The sequence below is a fragment of the Chroicocephalus ridibundus genome, chromosome 14 (genome assembly GCF_963924245.1).
Source record: "Chroicocephalus ridibundus chromosome 14, bChrRid1.1, whole genome shotgun sequence".
NCBI classification, from domain to species: Eukaryota; Metazoa; Chordata; class Aves; order Charadriiformes; family Laridae; genus Chroicocephalus; species Chroicocephalus ridibundus.
In genome coordinates, this window is record NC_086297.1 from 4,985,890 (window position 1) to 5,001,991 (window position 16,102).

Genomic DNA, 16,102 nt, shown 5'->3' on the forward strand with positions numbered 1-16,102 from the left:
TACCTGAAGCATCAAAAGCCTTGCAGGCACCGTCAGAACTAAGCAAACCCAGTTTCATGAACTGCACAGAAGTGTTGGGTTTCAGCAAAAGGTTGACCCCTCCTACTAGGGCTGCACTGCACTGTCCATGACAAATTGCCTTATAAGCATTTTCCAGAGCGACGAGACTAGAGGAGCAGGCCGTGTCAATAGCTATGCTTGGTCCTTACAGAACAGAAAGGGAAAACAAAAAAGCTTTTTTTTACTGGTTATTTCCTAGAGATGCTCTTCAAAAACTACAAGATAGGATCACAAGAGAAACATATTCAAAAAAATGATAAAAAAGAGTTGCTTTAGAACATAACAGGTAATCCTGATACAATGGGAGACAAGAATCACCATCTCTGCCTGCTTACCACGTAACAAGGATGAGAAAGGTGGAAAAAAAAATTGCAAATAGTTTGGCTTTAAGGGTTTTGGTTTTTTTTTTTTAGAATTCTATCTCCATCAAAGGGAGATATTGTAGCTTTGCAGGTAGTTTCCTCATTCTCACCAATAAAAATCCCACTCCCTTCCCAGTATCTCTGTTGCTCTCCCGAGCAATTCCTATCCCTCCATTCTTATCTTCAGTGCCACACAGAGTTCAAGTCCTGTCTATGCCTTCAATTACATCATTCTGGTGGCTCTCCCACTTCTTCCACTTTAGTCAGAGACAACTGTTGCAGTCTGTTTGTCTGTGGGCTATCCAACTTCTGCATAACTAGATACCAAATAGCAGTCTAAACTCAGGAAAGAACCGAGGCCTTTTTATGAAGGCCTCCCGACATCGTCATCTTTCAGATGAATGCCAGCTATGCCCAGCAGCAGCAACCGAGTTACAAAACCTTACAACAAGTCTTATGACACAGTTACAATACATTTGCTGCTTCTTATATGCCTCCTTACAATAGTTGCATGCTACTTTCTCATCCTAAAAGGGGTCTACGTCATCATATCCATCCCACTTGTCTACAGAAACTGTGATACGATCACGCTCAAATTGCAACTGCTGATCAGCATCAACAGGTTTGGGGGCACTTACCTTTTAAGTCATAAAAGTAGGAAAGCCTGTTGGCAAGCATAGCACGCTGGCAGCCAGTCATACTGTATCCCAAAAGCTCTTCTGGATCTTGGCTAAGGGCTTCAGCAGCTTCTGACCCACTGGCACCAACCCATACACCTGTGTCCGTGCCACGGAGGGTGGCCGGATTAATACCTATAAGGATATTGGAAGGTAGATTACAGGAGACAAACTCAGGAGACATCAGGTACACTGTCACCAGTTCATGAAATACTACTTACTCTCCCTTTCTAGCAGGGCTGCAGCATTGTTCCCTTACCTATCGTCACCTTTTATCTGTTTCAATTGCAGACCTTGCAAGTCTTTCTGCAAAGTCCACCACGACTTTGGTATTGGCTTTTGGCCAGAACATACGATGCCCAGAGACAGCTTTTCAGCTTAGCTGGGCATTGCTAGAGTCTTATGTAAAAGAGTGTATGGACTATCAAAGACAAGTGCTGATCAGATAAGCTAACAGCCAACTTCCAGTGTAAAGAAAAGGAGCAGAGGAAAGGGGAGAAAAATCACAGCACTTGGAATGTCATGTGAGTACATGAGTATCTATCTGTAGCCACACACAAAGCCCAGATCTGGAGGACAAGACAGAAAGCAAAGTTCTTAAGCACAAAATCCAACAATCATAAGAAGAAACAACTCTGCTTTAAAAAACTGCTTAGCAAGCTCAACTTGCAGTGATCTCTGTTGTTTCTTCTTTGTGCTTCAGGGGTACTGGAGACAAGCAAAATATTCAAGCCTTCAGACTGAGGCTCAGCAGCAGAAGACTAAGTGGTAATTTTAGTAAGTCAGTACTTGTGACATGATTACAAGTTTTTCCCCCATGTGCTTCTTATGTTCAGACACGATACTGATTAACACGAAGAATAAACTTTTTGTCTCCATAGGTATGTAACTCAAAATCTCAAGATACTGTCAGTGATGGAGGAAAGAGGCTTCTACTTCTGAAAGCACACTGCCTGGGCAAACCTTCTATAGAAGCACCAGATCAAATGCCACAAGTTTTCCATGAACCTAGCCAATAGACAGGAATACATCAGGCCATCTGCCATTCTTTGAGACCATGGATGAGAATTCTAATCAAGTCAACTTCCTTTTGCACTGCAAATAAGCCTTTAACAAAAGGATCTATTATAGAATATTAGGGTAGAGCAGAACATACAAAAGCTCTACAACTGCTGACTGTTTAAGTGTTTCTGTCATACTGGTTGTACCATACGAGGTAGATAAAGATTTGCTGGCAATCACCACTGAGTTCCAGAGGAAACAGCTTTGTTCTAACGCCTGTACCAGTTCTTTGGTCTCTCTACTGTGATGGCTTTCTCTTGTTAGAGATCTCATCGCACAGGTGCACGTGTGCGCCTGCTGCACAGAGACAATACAGCATAATTCTCCCTCTTCAGTCATTCAGCTGCTTACCTCCATCCAAAATAGCTTCGTAAGAAACTTCCAACAGCAAGCGAAGCTGTGGGTCCATTGTATGAGCTTGTTTGGGGTGAACCCCAAAAAAGGATGCATCAAATTTGCTTATGTCCTTAAGCTTTCCATTTCTCTTGGGCAGTCCATAAATTCCTGAGAAGAAAAATTCGACACTGAGTCACAGAATACATCAGTTTTAAAGCAGCTACCAGCTGAGACGAAGTACAGAATGACCACAGTCGATTCTCAATTACGCACGAAGTCTCACTTCCCTGTTGCAGCACCCAGAGTGCTGCCTTAATATCTACCTATCCAGCTCCCTGAATCTCATTTGGAAATGACAATGCTGCACTAACAAAAACAAGTGTCATTTTTAAGTCTCTTACAGATATGGCAGCAAAAGACATCCATCTAGTTTAAGCATCTTTGCTTTGGCAAGTTGTACCAAGCACATAATCAGAGTCCAAATCAGTGGTTCCTGTCAGTTACCAGGCAGAAGAAAAACAAAAGTTACTTTCCACTTCTGCAAATCACTAGCTCGAATCGGACAGGCATGTGCCAAACACTTCAGAAAGACAATCAGATAGAAGGGAATGTTTTAGAAAGCCATAAATCACAGGACTGGAGTTCCTGTTCTACTCCTGAACCCAGAAAAATGACCAAGTTGTCTTAGTGCCGCAGCTATCAACAGGAGGTTCAGGATTCATGTTGCCTAGCTGCTCTGTCAGAATGTTCTTTTACTTGGAAGTAAGCTAGATATTTATAAGCTACTACTGCATGGGACATGACATTATAAAATGGATTGCATGAGACCTTCATAAAAGTGTTCTGCTCCTGAACGTCTTGATGATACATCAAAAGGGAATTCAGAAGCTCTGTCAGGGTGTTGCATCTGATAAGTCCTTTTCTTTCACACGATAATACCTCTAGAACTCAGGGCTCCAAAAGGAGAGACAATAAGCACTCACCTGGTTTCCACCTCCGATCATCCTCTGTGACCATATCAACTCCATTAAGCAGGTTCTCCCAAAACTCTTGCAAGTTCTCCGATTCTGGCAGCCTTCCTGCTATGCCTGCAATCACCACGTCCTCCATCTCTGAGCTTCTCCCTGTTGCTGAGATCCAGAAAGCAGTAAGACTAGTAAGATTTCACACAGATGAGAGTATGTGTGTCTCTTGTCTTCCTGACGTGTTGTGACAAACAAGCATATTTGCAGGAGAAACACCCACACAGGAAGAGCCCATGGAGCTTCTTACTACAAAAAGACATCCCAACTAATCAAATGGGCCATAAGATCCATGGGGACAACGAGGATGAGAAAAAAAATGATCCCGGAGGAGACTCAGGCTCCTAGAACCAACAGTTTCTACACGACAACTAGAAAATGAACAGAGCCTCTGTGAAGTCAGCAGAGAGATTAACATGCTGGAGCAGAGGTGGGTGGAGAAATTATGAAATACATATAGTAAAATACATAATTACAAGGCAAACCTAACAGGTAGCAAAACAAGTTCTACGATCATTACAAAGTTAAATGCTAACTTAGGAATCAATAATCAGAAAGTTTGTTGGAGGGAAAAAAAGAAACCCAAGCCAAAAAACAAACCAGAAACAAACACAAAACCAAACAAACTAAACCACTCCCCCCACCCCAAAAAAACAAACCAAAAACACCCCCACCACCCTAAGACACACACAGAGGAGAAAACCTACACAAAAGCGCAAAGATTACAACTTAGCAGCATTTTAAATACCCCAAACAAGAAGTCTGGCATAAGAAGTGCTTCCCAACTGGACCCTGCACGGCCACACGTTAGGAGGGCTGGGAATGGGGAATTGAGCACGTATGATAGAGAGTGGGGCTTTGAAGTAAGAATTGGCAAAACAGATTTGGATTCCAGATGGGATGAAAAACCCTAGCCGCTGTTCCAAGAAACTTGCATTCTAAGACCCCAGTCTCAAAGACCACCAGAGAGCATCACGGTGCGTAATGCAGCATGGCAGGCCATCTACACTGATCACACCACCGAGTGACCGCGCATGTATTACAGTCAACACACATTTAATTTATTTTCTATTACACTAAAAATACATTAGCAAATAAGCAGAGAGAAGGAAAGTTAACCTGATATTTTGGTTAGGTTCAAATTCAATTTTTAAACCCTAAGTAGGCAAGTTAAAAGGGGGGGGAATCCCATATATATGGGTTATTTTTATAGCTATAAAAAAAATAAATAAGAGTGTGGTTGCATGAACCGAAGAGTTAGAAAGCATTCACAATCCTTCTGGTAAGTAGAGGAAAAATATTCTTTAGAGTTAATGTGTGGAATTTTAACAAGTAAAAACCACAAAGACGACTCAAATAGCTGAAAGTCTGCCTTAATAACTTTGAGTGAAAGACTCTGCTACAGAAGACCTAAACCTTGACTTCCATCACGGATTATGCTCCGTAGTGCCATGCAGACACTTCGCTTAAATGCTGCTGGTGCTTGAGCATCTCCCCCACAAAACAGCACGAACGAGTACTCTTTGAGGAACGCTTCACAGCTGTTCTTCCAACACAAGACGCTCCATTTCGGCATGGTTTTGCAGCCTCTTTCAGGAGTTCCTGATGCTTTTGAGCCAGAAATAGACACCTCTTCCATCCGCATGTTGCTCAGGCCGAAGCCTTCCTGCGGCTAGAAGAGGCTGTGGGGCGGAGGGAGCGCAGAGCCCTCTGTCAGCCGAGGCGCAGCCCCGCCAGCATACAGCCCCGCAGAGGCTGACCGATCTCTTTTACCCGTCTTTCCTTCAGCAGTTATCTTGATGGAGACCTGTGGAGTAACTGTGGAATTATGCAACGCTGAAGCAGAAGCGATGATTACCTCATCCAGTCCATCCCTTCTGGGAGCAGAAACAGAAGTGCTCCCAAAAGGACAGCTTGGATTTCTCAGTCTTATGCTAAACACCAGACAACAGAAGTTCCGTCCCACTCCGGTTGTTCATTTAAAAGGGGAAACAACTAAGGGCCAAATGCCCTTTACTGAGAAGCCTATTCTCCAAAACTGAAGTTGGCAGCAACAGGGCCAGTCCGCTCCCCTCCGAGAGGCTCTCCCCGAGTCAACTTTATTATCGCCATCACCACCGTGCCTGGAAAACCCAGCCAAGGGCCACAACTCCCCGTGCTTGCAGCAGTTCGGCACTAGGGGCAGGGCAAGAATGGATCTCGGGCATAAAGCGTAAGGCAAGAGATGTACAAGATGATAACGTGATTATGATTCGATTTTACGCCTCACCTCTTTGGGTGATGATCTCTAGGGAGAGAAGTATAATTTGTATGTCAGGGGACTGAAACGTCACTTCTGGGATTGTTCTTTCCCATTCCACATCTCTCCCGGACTACCAGAAAAAAAAAAAAATCCATCCAGCTACAGCCAATCTTGACAAAACGTTATTCCGAGACAGCGAAGTCAGGGAATTTATCAGCAAAGCAATTTTTGCCAACATGTTATGAATGTCGTTGAGCAAGACTGTGTCAAAGGCAGAGAAAAAGATGCTGCAGTAATCAAAATGCAGAAGAACAAGAGCCAAAAAGTTAATTTTAGCTGGGTGAATGGGTAAGAAAAGCCACAAGTTAAGGATTTTTTATACACGAAGAACGGGAAAGATGTAGACTTGACACGGAGCGCTCCAAATGCCTACATCTAAGATAACAGGCAAACTGTGGATTTAGCAGCAGACAGTAGAGATGACTTGCAGTGGAAAACAAGAGTGGCAAGAGGAAAAATAATGAATATTAAGTCATCCCTGATTAAACAGTGATTAAAGTAGATGTTACAGCTACCAACAATGTCTTTGGTCTTCCTTGACAGATAAGCAGGTAGACCATTTTAAAGTCTGCCTTTAGCCCCCAGTGGTGTATTGTTACTATATTAGAGACTTTTTTCTTCCCTGTAGAGCACTTTCAGACCACACACAGTACATTGACAGTTCTTGAAGTAGAGGACGTAGCACAGATCAAGAAAGAAAATTATTTCTCCAGCTGTTTTAAAGGAGCTTGGACTACAGCAAATATACAGAAGAGATTGTTCCTACTATATTTCACGACCAAAGTGAAGAAAAGCAAGAGGTCAAAAAAGCAGCCAAAGATGATAAAGGGGGACAAACAGGATTCTTCGATTTCTTAAGGCTGTATTTTGTCAGACACAACCAGACACCTAACATCCTTTTTCCTCTGTTTACCCCACGGTTTTGCTTGAATTATGTGAATTCTTCCTAGACAGCCTGCATTTTTAACTGTGAGAAGAGGGGGGGAGAAGCATACACCCCCCCACCCCCAATATGTCAGTCTGATAGACACCTCAGTTAAGCATAAACTACCACCTCATTGGATTTACACAATATTTTTTGGCAATGATATTGCATTGCTGACTCATTCAGTTTGTGTCTGGTAATAACTAACAATCCCTTCTGGTATTATTGACTAGTAACAACTTTCATCACTTTATACCTGTGCTCTGGTTATCTACCTCCCACATTAGCCACTTGACAAGGTTGGTGTGTTTATTGATGCCAGTTCCTTTCCCCAATCATGCTGTACCTTCTTAACCTTGTTCTCTACGTACTGGATACCTACTGGTATCTTGTCAGCTTAATGCTAATATTAAACCTACTCTTAAATGGAAATACTGTTCTCGATTGCATTTAAAACAGTTGTCTTTAAGTACCTCACTAATCCAGCACCAATACTGAATCCAGAAGAAAAGTATTAATCATCATTTTCCAATTTTGTCTACTGCTTCCCTACAAAGATATCTCTGTGCCCATTAAACTTGTAAGCTTTTAGAGGGGGAAAGACAAAAAAGAAAAATAAAAAAAAAGTGAAGGTAAAATTTTATTTCTTCTCCCATTCATACCTGACTTGCCAACCACCAATATTTATCTTATTCTGCTGTACCTATGTCCACCTAAGGTTCAGTGAGGAAAGGAGGGGGAGAGGGAAGGAGGCAGAAACTACAAAGAAACTGTTTGCAAAGAAACAACAAATAAAATCCCATCTTATTTTGCCTGATGCACAGTTCTCTTTCCTAGACAGGAGGCCATCGCTTATATTTATCTCACTGTTATTTCAATGGCTGTCACCACAGTGGGACAGAGTCCTCAAAGCCAACTCTGCTACCGCTTCTAGGCAGTCCAAATCTTGATCTTTTTTGGAGCTCCCGTTATTGTAAACTGAAACGTCCATGACTCCTCCATAGCTTCCTTCAGCACAGACGCTGGCAAAATGATCGCTTCCTTAGTTTTTCAGTACTACTATATCATAATCCAGTTTTCCTAATCTTGGATTATCAATTCCAAAATTTGTAATTAGAACGGTCATTGCATAGAAACTTCACTTGTGAATAGCAATAATGCCCGCCTCCAAAAAAACCTTTACAAAAACAGAGGGAAACACAGGCTGCTTTTCATTTTTTGAAAGCGTTTGTCTACCATCAACCGGTGTGCTATAACTTCGATTTAACAAAGACCTTTTCACTGTGTCTTTTTGTTTCAAGGCTGGATTTGTCCCATTGACCACAAGACAAATGAAAAATGGTAGTGTGCTTTCATATTTAAAATGCACTACTTAGCAGGAAACACGATCTGGTTCAGACATGTTATTTGAGAAAAGTAGGTTAGATCTTGCTCATGGAATCAACACAGCTCTCTTGATTCCCAAATGGTCAGAACTGATTTATAGAGAGATTTAAGTCCCCAGTATCACTATATCATGTTTGTAACTGCCCTCCGTGTAGAGAGCTCATCCTCTGAATTCGTCTGCTAAACGCAGCCTTTCTCAATGTACTATGATTTTCAGTTTGTTTCAAGAAGCACAGAGGCTGGAGGAAAAGGTGAACTCTTTGCTCATGTGGCTTGAGGCTTTTCCTTCCTTTTGTTTTTTTTTTTTTTTTAAGGCAAGACACGCTCCAAAACCCCCAACACCGCCCTCTGAACGAGAATGCAAGTTAACATACACAGCTTTAACGCTGCCTGTTTCAATTTAAGCATCCGGATAAAGCTCTTAGCTAGGAAAATGCGCGTTCAGTATCTCAAAGGGCCCTATGCCAGGGAAAGAATGTGGAAGAAAAACCAAATAGGAGCAAAAACAGCACAAGAGAGAAGATGATCATCATGCTCCTGACAGAATCACATCATCAAAGCCAGGCTGGTGCACGATCAATGGGTTATTTCATGTGGGCAGCTGGTTCGTCCCGAAGTGGAAAAAAAAGAAGTTTAGCAGTTTATGCGGCACCTTTTTGGACACGGTTTCCCAGTACCTATTGACAAGTCACCTTTCGCAACAGCGAACGCCGGATCTCCTCCCGGACAAGCCTCCTCGGCCGGCCCCCCGGTGCCTTCACGCCCTCGGCACTGCAGGGGATCGCGGCGCGGCCGCCGGGGCACCACGGCCCCCCCAGCCCCGGCGCCCGCCCGGGCTGCGGCAGCGCGGGGCCGCCGAGGCCGCCCGGCCCCCCACCACCCGCCGAGCCGCGCCGCCGGGGAGCGGCACGCCGCAGCTCGGGGGGGCGTCTCGGCGGTAAGGCTCCTGCCGCCGGCACTGCGGGCGGCGGCGCCCCTGGCCGCATCCCCGGGCGCGCCCCTGCCTCCCCCGAGCCCGCCCGGCCCCGCGGCGAGGGGTCCCCGCCCGCCGCCAAGATGGCCGAGCGCCGGCACCACAATGCAGCCGCTCAGCCTCCCGCCGCGCTGGGCGGGCGGAGCGGGGGGCTGCGGCTCGGTAACCAGCCGCCGAGCTCGCGGGGACCCTCCTCGATGCGGCCGCGCTGGGCCACGGGAGAACGGCCCGCGGCAACAGGGAGCGGCGACCACGGCGCGGAACCTTCTGGTCGTGCGGGCCAGGCCCGCGGACCTCGGCCGAGCCCGCGGACCCCCCACCACTCGCCCCGCGAGGCGCCGGCGCAGCCCCGCACGGCGGAGAGGGCAAGATGGAGCCTCCCCGGCGCGCCCGCCGGGCGCGGCGGCCCGCGGAGGCGGGAGCGGAGGCCGCCGCTCCCCCGGCCCCGCCGCATCCTTGGTCCCACCGGTACCTGCACAGGGGCGGAGGGCTTCGTGCCGGGGAGACTGGCGTCAGCCGAGCGCCGAACCGGGCTGCTGAGGGGCGGGCGCTGCGGGTGGGCGCTGCGGCGGCCGATGCCTGTCTGCGCACGGCCGATGCTCCGCGCTCTCCTCACTGTCTCCCTCTAGCTCCCACCGCTATTTAAGCAGCCGCCACCTCCGGCGGCCACGCCACATGGGCTGACAGTTTACTCCTCGCCGCAGTCCAATGAGAGCCGGGGCAGGGCCACCCCCAGCCGGCCCCGGGGTGATGCCAGCCCCTGCCCGCCGGAGCCGCTCCACGGGAGGAGGGGTCCTGGCCAGGCCGGGGCGGGCCCACGCGGGCCCCCGCGCCCGCGGCACCGGGCCAAGCCCTGGCGCCCCGCCCCGCACTGGAGTCCGTGGAAGGCCGGGCGCTGCGGGGGTCGCCTGGCTCGGGGCCTGCCAGGCCGGGGCCGACGCAGCGGCGACCCTCCGCGGGCGGGGGCCTCTTCGTGTCCCTCTCCCACCCCAACCCCGGGGCGTGCACACTGCGGGGGCTACTGCCGGGGCTCGGCGGGGCCCGGGCGGGCGCAGCGCCAGGCCAAGCCAGGCCAGGCCGGGCTGCGGGGCGTCCGCGGCGCACAAAGGGAAGGGGCGCCGGCCTGGGGGCGCAGCGCGGCGCCGGCACCCAATCCGGGGGCGGGAGCGTGTGGGCGGGGGCGCGGCCCCGCCAATGGCGGGCCCGTGGGGTGTTGCTAGGCGATAAGGCGATGTGGTGACGGTGGAGGGGGCGGCGGGGCCGCCGGCGGAGCGAGCAGCGCCCGCCGCTCTGCGCGGCGGTCGTTCACCCCGGCGGAGCGCGGCCCCGGGGTTACCACAGGGCAGCGCGCACGCCGGCCGCGGATGCGCTGCCCCGTGCCGGGCCCTCCGCGCCGCCGTGACCGGGCTGCTCGGCCCCGCGGCCCCGATACGCCCACCTCTGCGACGGGCGGAGAGGCGCAGATGGTTCTGCGTGCGGGCGCCCCTTAGCCGCTTTGTAACTTACACTCCTCGTTTTACGGCAAAATATTAAACAAATTTGAATTTTGTGGTGCATCACCTGCGGCTCCCGCACCACCCGGGAAGGCCGCGGCAGGGCCGGTGCGCGGTACGGCGGGCAGCACCTCCTCCGGCTCAGCCTTCGCCTTTATTATTCCTCAATATTATGATAGTTTTTTAACCCTTCAGCAATTTACTGTGTTTTACCTCTTCAGTACTCCGTGGCCAGCTGGAATGCTCTTTTTTTATAGGCTCTGTTTTCTCTGTACAACTCAATAGCACCCACGGTGCCACCTTGTCACCACTCCTTCTCCTCTGGATTGTAAGAATCAGTGCCCAATTTGTTAAGTATTTTGGTCATAAGAGAAACATATGAGAATTCCCCCCCTCCCACCCCGTATTTAGTACACACTTAGCACAACCTCCCCACTCGTCACCCAAATACTATGATTGTGTTATTTATTGTTATTATGCATACTTTTGTTCATTTTCAGCATACTTATACACTATGTTCTCATAGCTACTCTGAAATATATATGCAATGATTGAACTACTTTTTTTCTATCACAAGTAAAACAAAATGAAACAACCAAGAGCTATCACCTTCCCTTACCTACACTTGCCTTAAGGAAACCTGTTTCTCAGGGAAACTGAATAAATTAAAGTTGTGTTTCTGGCAAGAGGTCTGCATGACCAGGCACGCCAGGTGACATACTGGGGGTGGGGGAGACCAAACAACCACAAAAAAAAACCCCCAAACCCCCTCAAACAAGCACGCAAAAAACCCTAAAAATCTGCAACGAAAACAACACAAAGGCACTTCCGAAGTCTGCAGCCCATGAGCTCACATCCACGATGTACGGAATAGAGAGTTAACGTTTTGCAGGCTCGCAGGCAGTGTCACAAAGATGATGGAACAAACTGCTCTTTTTCTAAGTGCACGCTGCTTTTAACACCTGTAAATGCACAGAATCTCATAGCTCTGAAATACCGTGCATCTCCACAGTTTAATATTAAACATGTAATTGGAAATTAAAAAAACATTTTTCAGGATAATCTACGGGTATTAAAAACTTTGGAATTTACACACTATGTTCTAGAAATAACCAGTGAGAGCTGTAACTGCTGTGATCTGGGCCAAAATTCCTGTACTTGTGAGAAACCACTATGCTTTGAGCTACAGAAAGAGCTCATTCAGGGCCTGGTTCAAGGGAATGCATCATGTTGTTCCGGCTCATGAACAATGTTAAATGTTGAATCCAATGACAGGATTTTCAAGTAATTAAATGTCTTAGAAAGAAGCTCACAAGGTCTCTCAGGCCTCATATTGGCTTGGTAACATCTCAATGAAATTTATTGCAGATTTAACATCTGGTTATAGTATCATAGCTCCTTTGCACTAACGCAAAACATTTTCAGCAGGGAGTAGAAAAACAATTATTCAAATTCTCAAAATGATTACTACCACATTGTCTGATGCCAAAGAGAGCAGCTGCTTGCAAAGAGCACCCGAAATGCATTTCTAAAAAGAAAAGCACTACAGGAAAAAAAAGCGCTCATGGGCAAGCAGCTCTCTTCCTTCATTAATCCTGTTTAGAGCTTGTATGTTTTTCGCAGCAACTGAGAAGTATTATTCACTTCAGTGATACCACTCACAGGAGCGCTTAGGTTGGAAGGGACCTTCTGAGATGACCTAGTCCAACCCCTCTCCTCAAGGAGGGTCAGCTGGAACAGGTCGCCGAGGACCATGTCTAGTTGGGCTTTGAGTATCTCCACCGATGGAGACTCCATAACCTCTCTGGGCAATCTGTTCCAGGGCTTGACCATCCTCACAGTTAAAAAAGGTTTTTTCTTGCCTTTTTCATGTGTATTTCCTTTGCTTTTAGTAAAGCTCATCACTGTAATATCCCAAGACAGCCCAGCATTACTGGAAATATTACGAAACCACACTGATTACTTGTTTCAATGTCCTGGCGTTTTCATAACTGTATAGATATCCCTCATTACACTGCAACGTGTTCAAGTTTTCTTTTAATTTCATCTTTGTAAGATTTATTTCTTCCAATGCTTCTGTATGATTCTAAGTGTTGCTAATGAATGTGTTGTTCATTGCTTTAAGCTCTACGCGATCTCTTGTTAAAGAACAATATAATAACCGGTGGGACAGTAGAAGTTTAGGTTTATACTCTTGCATGCTGCCTGAACAAGTGGGAAGAGCTACGTAAAATGAGAAACAATACACATTTGGGTGCAATCTTTTCAAACCCCTTTCAAGCAGAAAGATAGCTGCGCAGGATTAACGGTTGCATTGTTAGCTGTAAGAAAACAAGTAAGTTGAGGCACCCCACTTCTAAGCTTAACTCACATCTACAGTTTCTCAACAAAATATTTGCTAAAGAGCTCCAAGCCCTGCCTAAAGGCACAAGGCTTTACATATGTATTAATTGGGCATTTCTAAATCCATGATGCAAGCAATATTTAACATATATAATTAAAATAAATCGGTATTAACAGTGAAGACTGATCTCATAATGTACACATATTAACCCTTTATTTTAGGGTTCACAGTATGAAACAGGGTATTTGTTCTCTCTTCTGGCTGCAAAAATCCCAACTCAACATACAAAAATGAAGCCGGTATTTACATCTGATTTATAGACTTCAAAGTAAGTTAAAAGCGAGTGTGGACCTGGAACTTGCTGCCAACAAAGAAATCAGTCTCTAATATTATAGTTGCGGATTTTTGCCATGTTAGAAGAGATTTTTGGTTTTATGGGATGAGCATACGACAAATTCCTGGATTTTAACTTCTGATGAACTTCCAGCCTGGTTCCTCTGACCGTCAAATCTGCAGCTGGCATTTCAAGTTTATCCTTGGCTTTGATATTTTGCTGCGATTCTTCAGATTGCTCATTTGAACGTATAACTTCAAACTCCCCTGCTCAAAAAAAGAAATAAAAATACTTTGTAGTTATGTTTGTATTTAATTATGAGACTGGATAGTTGAAGAGAACCGGTTTACTCTTTTTCGCTAAACATATTGCTGCCATAGCGCCACATTGTCAAAGTCTTATATTGAGTGAGTACCAGAACCATTTCTGTACCCAGGAGGCACAGAACCATCCATTAACGCTCACTACGCTGATGGTAAAATACATCAGCAGCTGCTGCTCAGGCCTCGCTTTACCTGTACCTGTTCGTTCTCCGTTAGCGTCAGACTGCTTAAGACAAGGGAAAGGAAGACAGCTGGAAGGTCAGTGTAAGTGTTCAAGTCAAGCACTACCTATCTGTCCAGCTGTTTTTAAACATCACATTTTACAAGTTTACCCCCCTCTCCATTGTGAGAGAACACCAACACACTGGACAACACGGCACAAACTTGGACCTACCTGTTCTCCTATTGTGAAATGGTGATAAAGTAGTTGGCTGCAATAGTTCGATCGTAGTTGGCTGCAATAGTTTGATCTGTTTCAAGAAATCACCAGCAGCCGCAAAAGCTGCAGCAAAACGTGCTTGGATATGCACGATCCAAAGGGCTCAAAGGCAATTCTGTGTGCTTCAGAACGCTGCACTATTACTATTATCTTTTGGGTTTTGGTTTGTGGTTTTTTTAGTATCTTCTCTCACAGAGGAAGGCATTTACTGTGGAAATCTTCATTCTATTGTCTAAAATATCTGTATGTGCTAGAGAGGACTAACTCAAAAAGTAACATCTTTGGTTGTGAAGCAGGGAGACTGGTCTTAATACCAATCGGAGTCCGTTCCGCTGCCTCTCGCATAGTTCTCTGAAAACCACTATCTCCAACTAACTGAACTTTAGTCTTATCACAGGTTTCATTAGGTAATAAAAGACAAGTGGAACTGGTCAATCACAGTATTCATTAAGGTAGAGGTAATATTTACAGATGATTGGCTCCAGCCACTTAGTCCTTATTTCTCTAGGCACTGAGATTTTAACTTTAGATTTTCCTATGGAGAGCCAAAGCAGACAGCAGAAGCAGTCATAATGTGCTTGCCATAACACACACTACAGCATTCTCTACTCGTTGAATTTTTTGACCATGACAGGCTTCAGTCCCAGGTATTATTTAGTCACAGAGCAAGAATAAGAGGTGCATAAATTGACAAAGATAAGTTATTAGTAGGATAAGGTAAATTTTCATAGTCAACAGAACATGGCAGAGAGTCCAAACAAAATTCTACAAGTAAGGGAATAAAAAATACTCTTGAATTATGGAATGAATTAATCTGTTGAGGGTTTATAGCTCTATGCAAAGCCCGACACTGTGGCTAGTGTCAAAACATGACACTTTTCAAAATAACTTTTATGTTCAGGCTTAGTTTGAACCAGCTGTTCACTCATGTGTGTGCAATCTCTGCATTGAGTCAGCTTGGTGGCATTTGTTTTTACAGGTGGCAGAAGCTCAGTGGGCTCTTGCGCTGTGGGTACGAAATCCCGTTGTTCAGCTTGCCACCTAGTGGTCACCTACAGACGCAGAAGATGCCAAAGAGGATGCCTGAGCCCAGGGAAGACCTTTGGGTGTATTTTCCTGCCTGGAAAAAGGACTTTAATCATTATAGTGCATTACCCTAGACCTTTACCACATCTAGCAGATAATAAAGCAGAATTCCAGTCTAGCACAGTGCAGGCAGCCGTGTCTGAAAGGTACCAGACACAGCTTCAAAGATCATTTTGCTCAAACAGGAGCTGCAGCAGAATGAGATTACCTCTTGTTTGTGGTCTAAATAACAGCAACGAGCAGATCCATAAATAGTCTACAGTCAACACTGCTTACAGACGGTTTGTTTTTTGAAATACTCCCTCAGTTTGGAAGGGTCTTCTGTATTCAACCAAGGGGACGACTTTCAGAAATAATGCGTGAAATGCAAAGTACCCAAGCACCAATGCGTCACATGCATCCCTTTCTCTGAAGTCTTTTGCACGTCTGTCTCTTGACATTAGTAGAGAAACTACAGTTATAACCAGTAAAGGCTACTTAGTTAGGTGTTTGGAACAACAACACAGAGCACAAGCGTTCTATATGGTTATTGTAAAGTTTTGGAATGTCAAAAATCTGTGTTAACACAGAAATTGAAAACCATAAAATTGCAAACTTGTAAGGTTAGCTCTACAAAGTAGAAAAAGACAAAGAACCAATACCCCAGAATCAGAAATGCTATTTAAAGTGAAACATCCTAAGAGAACACTGAATAAGGGCCTTCACACGTTACTGGTTCTCTTGGGACTGTTCACGTGTGTGAAGGACCTTGAAGAAAATCAGCACGAATATGGACTGTGCAGCAAAATTTAAATGCAGTAGCTTGGTTTTCACAAAGAAACAATGAAAAAGCACACCTAATTTACAAGCCTGTAACTTACTTTCAGAAGTGACCTTGGCAACGAGAGCTAGTAAGATAATAGTTAAGAGCCTAAACTGCTTTTGAAAATGGGTTTAAATGTTTAGTGTATTGAAATGTTTAACATATTTTCTATTGGA

The 16,102-nt window shown here is 45.8% G+C and overlaps 2 protein-coding genes across 6 annotated transcripts in view; both read right to left on the reverse strand.

Annotated features, from left to right (window-relative positions):
• FASN (fatty acid synthase) overlaps positions 1–9,794 on the reverse strand; it is a 44,007-nt gene extending 34,213 nt beyond the window's left edge. The window contains exons 1-5 of the mRNA XM_063351679.1: positions 9,578–9,794; positions 3,481–3,627; positions 2,513–2,665; positions 1,061–1,234; positions 4–204 (exon numbers count right to left, since the gene is read on the reverse strand). Coding sequence (XP_063207749.1) covers positions 4–204; positions 1,061–1,234; positions 2,513–2,665; positions 3,481–3,607 — 655 coding nt within the window. The 5' untranslated portion in view covers positions 3,608–3,627; positions 9,578–9,794. The remainder of the gene's footprint in view (positions 1–3; positions 205–1,060; positions 1,235–2,512; positions 2,666–3,480; positions 3,628–9,577) is intronic.
• A 2,200-nt stretch (positions 9,795–11,994) lies between these two features.
• Positions 11,995–16,102, reverse strand: part of CCDC57 (coiled-coil domain containing 57) — a 42,599-nt gene continuing 38,491 nt past the window's right edge. For all 5 annotated transcript variants that reach the window (XM_063351921.1, XM_063351920.1, XM_063351918.1 and 2 more), the window contains one exon: positions 11,995–13,542. In XM_063351921.1, the coding sequence (XP_063207991.1) occupies positions 13,319–13,542 (224 nt within the window). In that variant the 3' untranslated portion in view covers positions 11,995–13,318. The remainder of the gene's footprint in view (positions 13,543–16,102) is intronic.